The 13,921-nt window shown below is 30.1% G+C and overlaps 1 protein-coding gene across 1 annotated transcript; it reads right to left on the bottom strand.

The window, feature by feature from the left end:
• Window positions 1-2,386: 2,386 nt before the first annotated feature.
• LOC120153404 (60S ribosomal protein L6-1-like) lies at window positions 2,387-3,870 on the bottom strand. The gene is made up of 4 exons (XM_039165358.1): window positions 3,598-3,870; window positions 3,406-3,512; window positions 2,666-2,847; window positions 2,387-2,557 (listed from the first exon to the last, which is right to left on the bottom strand). Exons 1-4 carry the CDS (start codon window positions 3,852-3,854, stop codon window positions 2,402-2,404), a joined length of 702 nt encoding a protein of 233 aa, XP_039021289.1. The 5' UTR covers window positions 3,855-3,870; the 3' UTR covers window positions 2,387-2,401.
• Between the last annotated feature and the right edge of the window lie 10,051 nt (window positions 3,871-13,921).

The following is a 13,921-nucleotide window of genomic DNA, read 5'->3' as shown; positions in this document are numbered from 1 at the left end:
GGATATTTATTTATTTAATAATATCAGAAAATGACTTCTAGGTACTTTAAGACAACCCATTTCTTAATATTAATAAATAAATAAATATTAATAAAACATTTCTCTAAAAATAATTAAAATAAATTAGTATATAATTTATAAAAAAATAGGATATTTATTTATTTAAGAATATCAAAAAAGAACTTCTAGGTGCTTTAAGACAGTCCATTTCTTAATATTAAAATATGATTATTTTTCCTAAAAGTAATTTATATAAAATTAAATTTATAAATAGGATTTTGTTTTTTAAAAAATAAAAAAAATAAAAATTATTTATTATATATATTTATATGACTAATATGAATAATAATAAAATAATAATTAAAGTAATAATTTAAAAATATTGAAAGTAATAAAAACAAAATAAAATTGTAATTAAATAATGATCAAAATAAAAGAAATTGAAAATATAGTATCAACACACTTAATGTTATATTAATAATAAAATACCATGGATAAATATAAGAAAGGCAAACGAATTAATATAATAAATACTAAAAGAAATTTATATTTAATTAATATCTATATAATAAAGTCAAATAGTATTCATTTCTATTATGATTAAAAATGGATAGAATGGAAAGTAAATTTAAGATACCAATTATAAATAAATGAAAAGAAAATTAAAATAAGAAATAAAGTCAAAGACACAAATATTAAGATTAAAAGTAATTAAGGAAAATGAAACATTAAAGGCAAATTAATCGTGAATAGCTAATTTACAATAAATTTGAGAAAATTTTTAAATAAAAAAATAATTGAAATTAAAGCAATTAAATCATATTCATAAATATATAAAATTCATAGTCAAAATTGAACATTATAAAAATTAGTGATTGATTTATAAAATATCAAAATTAATTGACATAATTAATAATATCATAAAATATAAATATTAACACTGTAATTTAGCCATAAAAAATTAATACAGGATTAAAATAAAAAATACTAAAACTATAAGGGACTTAATAGGTTGTTTTACCCTAAATATTTATTAATACTAAATAGTGACTAAAATATAAATAAAACAAAATTACAAAACAAAATTAAAATGCACGAAAACATACTGTAATGACTAAAATAAAAGTTTGCAAAACTTTAATGGTTGCGCGTATGATTTACCCATTTTCCGAAATTACAGATACACCCTCCCAAAACGGCGTCGTTTGGGAAGGAGTATAAATACCCTATAATGGCTGGCCTTAAGGCCATTTCCCTCTCTTATTTTTCCATTCTTCTTCTCTCTCTAACTGAGGGAAGAATTTTTTTTCTCGACCTTCTCTCTAAAACATCTCCGGCAGGCAGTCGTGCTTCGGTGGTGATGGCCACCGCCGACCACCACTAACGGTAGTCAAAAATTACCAAGTTACCCAAAATAACCCTCTTTTCAACGCGAACCCAAATCTAACATTGTTTTTACCAAAAACACCTCCTAATATCGTAGATCTATAATTTTTACCTTCGAACCAACGGTGGTTCGACGTCGATTTAGCTTCCGACGATGCTTGGTAAGTCTCTTCACTCTTCTCTCGATTGTTTTTCGTTACTATCTGTCGTCGGTGTTGTTGTGGTTGTGCTTGCTGCTTGTTTCTTGTTCGTATCTTCTTATTGTTCTTCGTTGGTTGTTGTTCGTGTTTTGCTGGGTTCTGTCGTCGTCTCTTCCCTTTTGCAGGTTCGGTGGCCATATTTATAGGCCACCACTGAGCTGTCTTCGGACCGGTCATAGAGGGCTTTCTCGGTGAGTCACCATACTATAGTGGTGACTCACCTTGTAGCTGCGACGTGGGGGTGCAGCTGGCTCTTCTGGAGTCTTCAACGACGAGGTGGTGTGGCGCTGTAGTGTCGACAGTAGGCGTTGGACCACCTGGCAGAGGCGTGGCGGCTGGAAGCTTGGAGATAGCTGAGGCAGCGACGGCATAGAAGCTAGGGTTTAGAAACCCTAGCTGCATCATGTTGGACCTCCTGTGGACCGTTGGATCTCTCAGATCCAACGGCTGTGATGTTGAGGCAGCTAGGGTATTGAGATGGAAATCCTAATCTGGTTTTAGGGTTTAGCTGGGCCACCATATTTGGGTCACTGTTGGGCCTGATGCATCCGAGTTGGGTTTGTAATGTATTTGGGGCCTGTTTTGTGATAATTTATAAAATAATAATAATAATAATAATAATAATAATAATAATAATAATAAATGAAAAAATTAGTGTTTACAAGATGAGCACGCAACACAATCAAACAAGGAAACCTTTAAAGGTTCAAAATTTAGGTTTTCAACATATATCATTCGATAATAGAACCACAGATGATCTAAAACAAAAGAATACAAAAGTGGAGTACTTTAACATAACAAATACAAAATACCATCTAGAAGACGAGCTCGTGAGGTTTCATGCCAGACTTGAGAGAAAACCTTGCACCCAGGTAGGCCTTCAAGTCTGGGACTCCCTCAATGGACTTTATTAAAACGGTGTCAACAGCTGTCTGGTCTTCTTTCTTTTCTTCTGGCAGTTTCTTCTTATCCTACAAATTTTTTGATTAAAAGTTACAGAAAACACAATCAACACATTATGTTATAAAAACCCATTTGGTACAGCTTAAATTATAATGCTTGCAATAGAACAAACTTGCCCCTTTTTCGGCTTCGAAAAACTCTCCCTCACTCTTCTTCTTTTTCTTCTGTACTTCCTTGGAAAAGTACTTGTCATCAAACTTCTCAACATTCACTCCTGAAATGTCAACCTTGGTAGAAGTAGCAATGACATAGGACTGGTTCACTCGCCTTAGAGGAACACCGTTAATCTTGAACGGTCCTGCCATTACATGAAACACCCAAATTTGAGCAAAACACTAGCACATAATGGCAAGAATTTCAAACAAGAAAAATAACTAGAATACATTGACCAGACAACAAATAACGATAATCTAGCCCAGAAGAGGCAATTGCGAATAGCCAAATACTATATTACATCCAGAAGACAAATATAATAAAAGAAAAAGCATCAAATAAACCTCCTTCATGAATCATAATAGCGACACATGATCTCCGGCACGGGTTTGTTATGACAGCACATAATCAGTATGTAGAAGCAACACAACAATTGAAATACAACCTAGCGCTTCCAGAAACAACCCAACTACAAATTGAAATTTAGTAAATGATACTGGAGAAACCTATAACAAATGTTTTAACATCATTTTCATACATGATTATTACATCCAACTTGTATTTGATTAACATAAACCATAATTAATTTTTTAACTATGATCTGCAACTCCTATACAATTACACTTAAAGTCACTGATTTCATTTCATCAATAAAATTTCAACAAAAAGACACATTGAGGTAAAATGTGTTGTAGAAACTCACCAGTTACCAAAAGGAGACCAGAAGTCAGTTGTTTCAAGAAAACAACTCTCTTCCCCATAAACCTCCCAGCCAACAAAATCAACACCGTCCCCGGTGTAATGCTCGCTCTAAACAAAAGCAAAAACACAACACTAAGGAACATTTCCATGAAAAAATTAATAATAAACGAGTATTGAATTCAAAGAGAAGAACCTGAGCTTGGTGGGTCTAGACTTGCGCTTGTTAAGAAGCGGCTTCTTGATATCCTCGGCGGGATAAAACTTAGGTGGTTTCTCGGCGGCGGCGGGGGACTTAGGCTTGGAGTCATGGCGGGGGAAAACACCACCATTTTTGGCCTTGATTGCCCAGAGGCCACGCTTATGGTACATCTTGGACCTGGAATACTTTCCCACACCACGTATCAGATCTGGGTTTCTGGTCTTCACCGGAGTCTTCCTTTTCGCTGCCATTCTGCTCCTTTGCTGCTGCAGCTGCTATCCGTGCGGCGTCTACCAAATACAGTTCTACCACATCTATCGATTCTGTTATTAGGGTTTCTGTGGGTCGTGTGATTGGGTTTTGGGCTTTTTCTATTATATGGGTTTTGTTAGTTTAAGGTTTTAACCAGTCTTATTGAATATTCCTACTAGCATTTTTCACAAACAAAATGAACTAGTCCACGGAAGTTTATATATATATATATATATATATAAACTAACTAATTTAATATGCAAACTCATTATCCTTGCAAGAATTTAGAACCTCTAGAGATAACAATCATCTCTTTAACCTTTAATAATTTGGGATGTGCTATATATATGAGTTAAGATCTATTTACACTACGGGTATTCAAAGTTCGGTTTTAATCAGATTAATCGGTCGAACCAATTTTTTTTTGGTTAATCGATCATATATTTTTTGGTTTGGTCAGTTAAAGATTAAGAATATTTTTAAACTTCGATTATCGGTTAATTTGGTTCAAAATATATTAATTAACCGAATTAACCAAAATTTTAAATATTTAATATATTATATATATTATTTATATATTAAGAAATTTTAATTCCTGTTTAATCAAATTATCCAAAAATATTATATATATATATATATATATATTATTAATTCGGTTAACTAACTGATTAACAGAACTTTATTCGGTTCGGTTAAAAAATTTTGAAAAAAAATCTATTCAGGTAATGGTTAAGAGGAAAAAGAACTCAGTTAACAATTTTTTGGTAGTTCAGTTCGTTCGGTTAATCGAACTAAAAGATTGAACACCCCTGATTTACACAATGTAAATATTTTAGTTTTACATAAATTTAAAATTTTTAGATGAATAAAAATAAATGACTAAAATTAATTCTTTATTTTATTTTTCAATGAATATCTTTTTATTTCATATTGTTAATCTTATTTATCTATTTTCACTTATAAAATGGTTTCAAATATATATATATATATATTATTAAAAGAAAATTGTTAGGTCCAATATGAGAAAATCATTTCAAATTGTGATTTCCGAAGTCTTAAGGGAAAAATGAATGGACGGTTTACCTTTTCACGTCTGAACTTAGGCACTAGAGAACGCAAGGACCTATTATTTCTTCTTCTCCATAATCATCATTTATTCTTTATTTAATTTGGACCAACACAACACATAATGCGCACTAGCATTTCCAATTTAATTATCTAGGTAGGGAGGATTTAAGAAAGTTCCTTTGATAAATATCTTATTTTCCCAAAAATAAATACCTTCTAGAAAAATATCTTTTAAAATATTAAATAAATCTCTTTATGTACGAATCAACTTACCTTAGTGGTTAAAGAAATCATTGTTGTTTCTAAAAGTCATGAGTTTGAACACCAGTGGCTATAGTAGAGTGATTGAATATTCACTGTCAAATGATTGAGAATATTTAGAGTATATATTATTTTGTAATCACTTTAGTTTAATAAATAAATAAATCCCTTCATCCCTAAAGACACCAAGTTTTTTCAAGACAATTACAAATTTAATTAGTTTGATGAAATGATCTTCAATTATTGTCATTTAACATCTATAAATTAATATTCAATAAATTAATATTTTTTCTCGGTCACAACTTGAGTCCATGGTCTAAATTAATAATTTCAATAAATTAATAAGATAATAATTTTTTAAAATCCATATATAAATTTATGACCCCTTCAATATTATAAATTAAAAATTCTATATAATTAAAAATATAACTAGGATAATTTTGTGAAATATGATTCCATTATTGTTTGCTTCTTCTAAAAATTAAATCAATTTGTATTTCATATCTAACTTTCCTTACTACATTCAAAAGTTTTCAGTTTTATGTTCTCATATTGCAACCAAAAACTGTGAAGAGTTGTTGCTGCAATGATTGCTTTCTTCGTTTAAGAGGTTGCAAAGACGTTGTATCATCTTCAACTTAATCCTCAATAAGATTTTCAATAACATTAGCTACAATTTCTTTTAAATTTTGGACCTTTGAACATGTATCATTTTTATCCGGATAACAATAAGTGATTGACATCCAATAAAAGAACAATATAGGTTCGTTGAATTGAAAAAAATATCTTTAAATTAATAAATTATTAATTTATCAATTAATTGACACCTCTTTAAATTAATAAAATCACGTGATCTCGACATTATTAATTTATAAATATTTTAATGCAATTAGAATGAGATTTGAATATCAATATTTTGGATTTTATTTTATTTTCAATATTTAATTTAAAGTATAGCAAGGCCAATGTTACTCTTTTGCTGTGAAATCTAGAAAAATAATTTGACATTATATCGAATAATTTCTTACGCACATAAAAGTAAAAAAAATTAAGTTGGTTCATATAATATTTTTTTTTAATAATTTAGGATGATTATAAGATAATATTTTTTTTAAAAAAAATTAATCAATTAATAATATATCTTTTATAAATGCAGCTATTCGTCAAAACCTCTAAAAAACATTTTATATTAACACTAAAATCATTAGATGAGTTCATTTTCATATAGCAATTTTAAAACAATTAAAATATGATAAATTAAAACTTTAAACTTAGGTGAGATTCTTCAGTAATTCATGTACCGTGTGTAACTGTAAGCTAGAGACTTTCTATACTCGAATTTAGTAACTTTTAATCTTTATATTTTAAATTTTTTGATTTTTAATCAAATAATATTTATTAAATTAATTAAGTTAAATTATAATATTAGTCTATGTATTATATATAAATAGTAAATTTAATTTATGTTTTCTAATTTGATTGTTTAAAGTCAATATAATATAATCATAGTATATTTATATAATTTTAGTTAAGATTAAAAATTCAAAATACAAATATAAATTTATTTTTTCCTCCTAGACGATCACTCCTTTTTCTCATCATAGTTTGACCGTCGACGGGCGACATCAATTTTGGTTTTGGTCCTCGATTGTTTGTAATCTTTGTTTTTCTTTAATTTGTATTGTTGAGACGTTTCTTTTAAAAATTGGTCGATTAAAAAAATTGGGATTTTGTAAAAGTGTTCGCCTTGAATAATTTGAGATTTGAGTTTAAAAAACAAACAAAATCGGTTCATGGAGTCGCCACCGATCTTTGATTAGGGTGTGATTGGGAACCTAAAAACATATTTGTCATTTTGTTAAAATTTTAATTTTAATTAAAATGACAATTTTATGGTATGCATTATAAAAAATCCGAGTTCATGAGTCGGTTACGCATGGGGAATGATTAACACTCCCATGACACCCTAAATTGATACCTAATTAATTAATTAATTGTCCTTGTAATAAAACTTATACGTTCAAATATAATTTATTTTGAGATCCCTTTTTAAACGCATACTAAATAAGACAAAAATTAAAAAACATGTATCAAACAAATATGATTAATTAATTATTTTACCAACCTTTAATGAGAATAAAGATATTCAATTATTTAAAGACATTGAGACTAGATCTTAGATCCGATCTAACAGTATTTTCTCAATAAATTTAATTAAAAGAACATAATATTTTTCTCATGCCCAAATTTTAAATGAAATCAATTTTATTCGTTTCACTTGATAGGATACCCTTTTATTTTAAGCCATTGGAAGTGACCTCTTATTCGTTAAGACCATCGCTTACGATGAACTAAAATTAAAAAGGGATTACCTTTAATCCCATTATTGATTCGAATCCAAGTAATGATTATGAGGATATCATACAAATTAATTTAAATTAAAACATAAACATGTATGTCCATGCATCACATAAATATAATAATATATAAAATACTTAATAGTAAACCAATACATAAAAATATGTAATAAAAACTAATTCATATTTTACCTAAGTATATCATGTAAATAAAATAATAACTAAAAAATATAAATATAGATTTTATTATATACATGTAATTTATGTAAATTTAAAAATATATTATACATATATAAATTGGAAATATAAGGATTATAACATAGTATATATATTTTAGTATAAATATATGTATGTAGATATATAAGTATAAAAAACATTTTATACGAATATCATATAAATATACATAATATAATAAATTTATGAAATACTATACAAATCAAATGTATAATCTTATGATTAAATAAATAAAAAGAAACATAAATTTTAAAGGTAAAATAACAAACATGGCAAGGATAAGGTTTAAACGTAAAAAACATGTATAATCTTATGATTAAATAAATAAAAAGAAACATAAATTTTAAAGGTAAAATAACAAACATGGCAAGGATAAGGTTTAAACGTAAAAAACATAACATACAAATACTAGGAAATGGAAATAAACCATAAATATTTAGGACTAAAATAAAAGTATTTAAAAGAAATTAAAAGAAACAGAAGCATAATTAATAAGCTAATGTGACCAAAATGAAACATGGGAGAATTAAAGGAGCAATATTCAGAAATGTAAAAACCTCTAGAGAGGACTAAAATAAATTAATTCAAAAGATTGGAGTATTAAAAACATGAACTTCCCATGGCTAAAATGCAACTGCCACAGACGGACTCTAAGATCCTTCCCACATAAATAACCCCACACTCAAGGGTTCAAAAACCCTAACCCAAAACGACATAGTTTTGGGTTATATATATATATATATAGAGAGAGAGAGAGAGAGAGAAAGAGAGAGAAGGCTAAAATCCCTTAAGCCTTCTCATTTTAACCTTTGTCCCAAAACTAATTTGAGAGGAAAATCCCAAAAGCCTCCTTGGGTTAACTAGGGTCCTATTTGTTAGGCCCGGATATGTTGTAATGTTAGGGTTGGTTGGTCCCCTTATAATTGGTCCAATTTAGGTTTGCAAAGGCTTGTAAATAAAATAAAAATAAATAACATTAATAATAATATTGATAATAATAATAATAACCCGAACAAAACGTGTGTGTACATATGCTCCTCTTTGTCCATTCTTGTGTTAACAAAAATAGGACAACGACAAAAAGATAACGTGTTTTTGTCTGGTTCCATCTTGATGGTGTCTCAAGTGAGACTGAAAACGATATTTATCTCAAGGGAGATAGAAATTTGTTCTGAGTGAAGCAATCTCAAACTTTGTGTTTCAAGGAAAGATTGTCTAAAGTAAGACCAAATTTGTTTTAAGGGAAACTATTTCAAAGTTTATGTTTCGAAGGAAACAACCTCAAGGAGAGAGATAATGCTGATCAAAATCCTTAAAAGATATAATCGATCATAATGAAATTCTGTTTTAAGGAAAACAATATCAAGCGAGATAAAATTTTGTTTCGAGTGAGACACAAAATTTCAAGGGAAAGTATCTCAAGGGAGATGAATTTTTTTGTTTCAAGAGAAATTGTCTCTAGTGAGACAAAAAGTTTTCAAGGAAAAATATCTCAAGGGAGATGAATTTTGTTTCGAGAGAAAATAAATGAGAAACTTTTAAAATTACTTTCTCATTTTTTTCAAAATATAATGCAGAAAACATCATGCCTAGAGGTCTTATAGATGGTCCAGAAGACTTATTATCTTGCTCGGAAGAGTCACAGATAACCCGGAGGTTTTAATCATCATACTCGGAAGACTTACCGATGGCCTATAGGACTTAATCATCTTGGAAATATTCTGCTAAGTAAGAAACTTTGAAAATCACTTTCTTACTTTACAAAAAATTCCTTTTTTGAAAATCAGGTTAGAAACTTTAAATTAAATAAGAAACTTTGAAAATCATTTTCTCATTTTCACAAGAATCATATGAAAACATCATGCCCAGAGGATTTACCATCTTGCTTGGAAGACTCACAGATAACCCGAAAGATTTAATCATCATGCTTAGAAGACTTACTGTGGTCCAGAGGACTTAATCATCTTGGAAATATTCTACTAAGTAAGAAACTTTGAAAATCGCTTTCTGACTTGTTAGTGAAGAACTTGGTGTTCCTCTTCTTGATCGTCCTGGAAAAAGCTTGCCCCAATGTCAGTGTAGCAACTCCTCAGTTTAAGTTTGCAAATATGTTGGTCATCAATCTACTTCTGACTTCTTAGTGAAGAACTTGGTGTTCCTCTTCTTGATCATCCTGGAAAAAGCTTGCCCCAATGTCAGTGTAGCAACTCCTCAGTTTAAGTTTGCATCTTCTGGAAGACAATCTGATCATCTTGTGAAATCATATCCTTTTTATCTTCGATTTTGGCTTCTTCATTAAAATCTTAGAAGAAATGCTCTTTTGAATTCTTTCTCTAGTTAGGCATAAAGTCTTAACACCTTTTATGTTCCTAATTCAATTGCTCAATCAGAATTGCTTCTTATGACCCCTCTATCATCTGAATCATGAATGGTTTACCCTCCAAGGTATGTTTTTTTATATCCTACACCAGACACTCTAAGTGATGAAGCTTATTCTCAATGTCTTCTTGATTTGATTCATAACTTCTAAGCCTGAGCGACCTTTGCCAAATATCTATTCCCCAAAGAGAATATCTTGTTTGAAAAATGTTTTTCTTCCTCTTTCATTTTCCAAAATGTTAAAAAAGTTTCATGAAGAAGTTTTGAAAAAAATAATGCCACTTATTTCAGGCTCAATATTGAAGTATATTTTAAAAGAAAAGTTCATTGAATATCAAATAAGTCAGATACATTTTTAATCTTTCAAAAATCATAACCCTTTAGTAAGTGTCAAGATTGAGGCTAATTTTAAAGCTTAGGTCAAATTTGGGAACGTAGAGTGTTTCTGGTTGGCTTCTTTAGTTAAGGTATAACATTCTTGATTATGGTGTTCATTGATCTAATGAAGTACTCATTATGGTCATCTTCTGATGTTCACTGATTCCCATCTCTCGAGAGTATTTTGAGGTGGTACGACGCCTTATCAAGGGATGTATAAGACCATCTACTATACAATAACTGCACAATCTTCATATTCGAGCCACCCTTTCAGGTTTTCAACTCAAATCATTCTTTTTTTTTTTCAAGACGTCTTTAGAATTTTACGTCTTGAACCCCCTTTATTATTTTCCTATCATGCATTAAGGATTTTAGAAAACCAATTTTTTTATAAATAAAAATTAATCATGAGATGCATAATGAAATCTAAAGATAATATCTTCCACTTAAAAATCAATGTATGATTAAAAAGAACTTTTCACGTACATAACGTAGGTCGGGGCTCACGATTATAAAAGAAATGGATAAATAGGCCCAAACAAGTGTTAAGGGTGATCGAACCAAGGATCAATTCATTATGATGCCTTCAATCTTGCCTTATCTTATTTGAATCTGCTTGTTACTTGTCTTCTATTTTCTTTCTTTTTTATGGATCTCTCTAGACTGCCCATTTTTTTGGTTTTCACCCTATAGTTCATCTCCATTTTTCTATATCTTCGGTATTTTTTGTTCTTCTTGTTTAATCTGGATCTTTGAACCATTTGTACTTGATCAATCTTGTGGTTTGAGGATCATTGAGTCATTTTATTTATACTGACTCTTTACTTGTACTTCTTGTCCTCTTTATTATTGAATCTTGAACTTTACTTTGATTTGAACACATTACTTGTTCTCTTTACTTGGAGAATTCTTCATTTCCACTTGAACTTTATTTATTTCTTGTACTTGGAACATCTTTTATTATTCTCAACTTGATTTGGTTTTCGAGCACTTTGCACTTGATCTAACTTGTGGTACTTTATTAATTCTCTTTATTTCACGAAGACTTGTATTTGTGATAAAATCTAGACTGGTGGTCTTCATTCATGCGAGCATATTTCCTTCACCTTGCCTTCTAGTGTAAAGGGTGATCCTTGGTTAGGGTTAAATCAGAAAAATATTACAGGCTCAAATGGGGACAACATATAATATTTTTTTCCTGAAGGGATAAATAAAATAAGGTCGTTTATCATCTCAAACACAGAAGTCGTTGCGAAAGATGTATCCCCAAGGGATGAAAATTCAAGATTAAATTTTATTCACATGGAAAAAAGTGTAATTAATACATGATAGAATTATTTAAATCATTCCTTTTTTTCTTTTTCTTCTTGCTTCGAGCATGCCCCAATTATTCGAGCTCATCTTTAGAATATTGATCCATGATGCCCCATCTCGTCTCTTCTTGCAGGAAGATCCAAAGACAAATGAAAGTTTTGCACTTAAGGCCTTTCGGTTTTATTGGCTTAAAAAAATGAGGGTTTTGCGTCAGAGAAGATGATGATTTGACTTTATTACCTCAAATAGAGGCAATGGTATGAATTTTGGTGCCTCAAAGAGAGGTAATGTCAAAATTTAGTTTTGGTACTGACCATGAATTATTTAAGGTAAAGAATCGAATAATTATGCTTTTAGCTTTGGACATGATATGAAAGGTCAATTTTGCCACTTGCAAAAGATCTATAATTCTTGAAAAATTAAAAGAATCTTTAATTCATTTGTTACTCTAAGAACTAACAAATTAAAATTTTGATTCATTTCTCATAACCTTAAAAAGTAGCATAAGTTTAATCACCAAACATTTTTACAAAATATTTAGGTAAATAAAGAAAGAAAGAATAAAAACAAGATCAAACAAGACAATTCAAGTGAAATAAAGCTTCAAGATGGAATTATTTCTTCTTAATTCGCATCAAAATGTCCAATCACTCATTAAAGGACCATGTCGTTGAATTCATCAGATTCTGAAACTTTTTCTTCGATGTCCCACAGTTCTTAATGGCATGCCCCAAGCTTCATATCTATAGCTCTCAATTCTTCTTTAGTTACAAATGGGGTGGCTTCAATTTATCTTCAATATTTTTGTCATGGAGTCCTCCACAAATTACACCATACTCTAGGATTGATGCATGTAAAAATGCTTAAATTAATGCAGTGTGAATGAAAATGCAAAGGCAAAATGAAAAAGGTGTTAATTCCAAAAGTGACCACCATAGAACAACCTTCATTTAGACAACAAGGTTTCTTTACAACATGTAGTCAAAATAAACTTGTGATTATTCATTACTTTATTTCCTTAAATCATATTCTTCATGGGATCTAACATTGCACCCAAAGTTGTCGTTATACTTTATTACATTTGATGACGCTTGGTGTCCTTAAATTGTTGGTGATTGAATCGTGAAATCTTTATTTCTACTTCCAATGCAAAGTGGTCTTCATGTCTTCGTGAAGGGTCTTCTCGTCCTAGGTCTAACTGCATTTATCTCTTAAGGAAACATCTTGGCCTTTGCGCCTTCAAAGGAAATCTTCAATCAGCATCAAATTTCTTCATTCATCGGTTGTCCTTCTTCATCGATCATTAGAACATCTTTGGATCTCCTGGTTTTGACTACATGGCTAAGAGTTTTTTGTCTCATTATGAACATCCTTCTATTTAGTCAATCACTTGCGAATTAACATCTTTGGATGACATGAAGATGGAAATGCAAGAAAATAAAATAAAAATAATAATAAAATAAAAACAAAAAATGGGTTAGTACACATAAGATAAACAACAAGAGAGTAAGAACTATAAACATTGAATAAAACCTACCCTCAAAGGTGGACTACCCATACATGGTTTAATAGATCCTACCCTAACATGTTTTCTACCCATATGCTTTGTTTAAAAACCTAGACGCATGATATCTAATTCGCATGCTTATTTGAAATAAATAAACTTAACCACATGATATCTAATTTTCAGGCATTTATTTAAAGCATCGAATTATTCTACCAAAGACACATAGAAGCCTTTCCTTGTGTACACTCTTCACAGGATTTCTAAGAGTAGGTCAAGCTCTATAGTCCTGGGCTCACGATATGTTGGGTTTGTCTCTAAGGTAAGAGGAACTTGAATTGTCCTTGTCAGTGCCCCCATAGGCTACTAGACCCTCAAACTTGACCAATCACAGACTTATACAGATCGAGTTCGATTCGAGGAGGTACACTTCCTTATGTCCATACGGAGGAGATTACCATCATGAGGATCATAAGGCGTGTTCCTCAGGAACAATCAGCTATCTCATGCGAATGTGAAAACCATCACAAGAGAGTATCTTCTCACTCCTAATTAAGTGGGATGTAACGAG

Source organism: Hibiscus syriacus, unplaced genomic scaffold (genome assembly GCF_006381635.1).
Source record: "Hibiscus syriacus cultivar Baekdansim isolate YM2019G1 unplaced genomic scaffold, ASM638163v2 tig00002840_pilon, whole genome shotgun sequence".
NCBI classification, from domain to species: Eukaryota; Viridiplantae; Streptophyta; class Magnoliopsida; order Malvales; family Malvaceae; genus Hibiscus; species Hibiscus syriacus.
The sequence above is the reverse complement of the archived record's forward strand: the minus strand, read 5'-3'. Positions and strand labels throughout refer to the sequence as shown.

Coding starts and splice junctions, on each gene's coding strand:
- LOC120153404 (XM_039165358.1), bottom strand. CDS start 3,854: ATGGCAGCGAAAAGGAAGACTCCGGTGAAGACCAGAAACCCAGATCTG. Junction 3,513..3,597: donor TCTAGACCCACCAAGCTCAG/GTTCTTCTCTTT, acceptor GCTTTTGTTTAG/AGCGAGCATTACACCGGGGA. Junction 2,848..3,405: donor TGGTCTCCTTTTGGTAACTG/GTGAGTTTCTAC, acceptor ATGTAATGGCAG/GACCGTTCAAGATTAACGGT.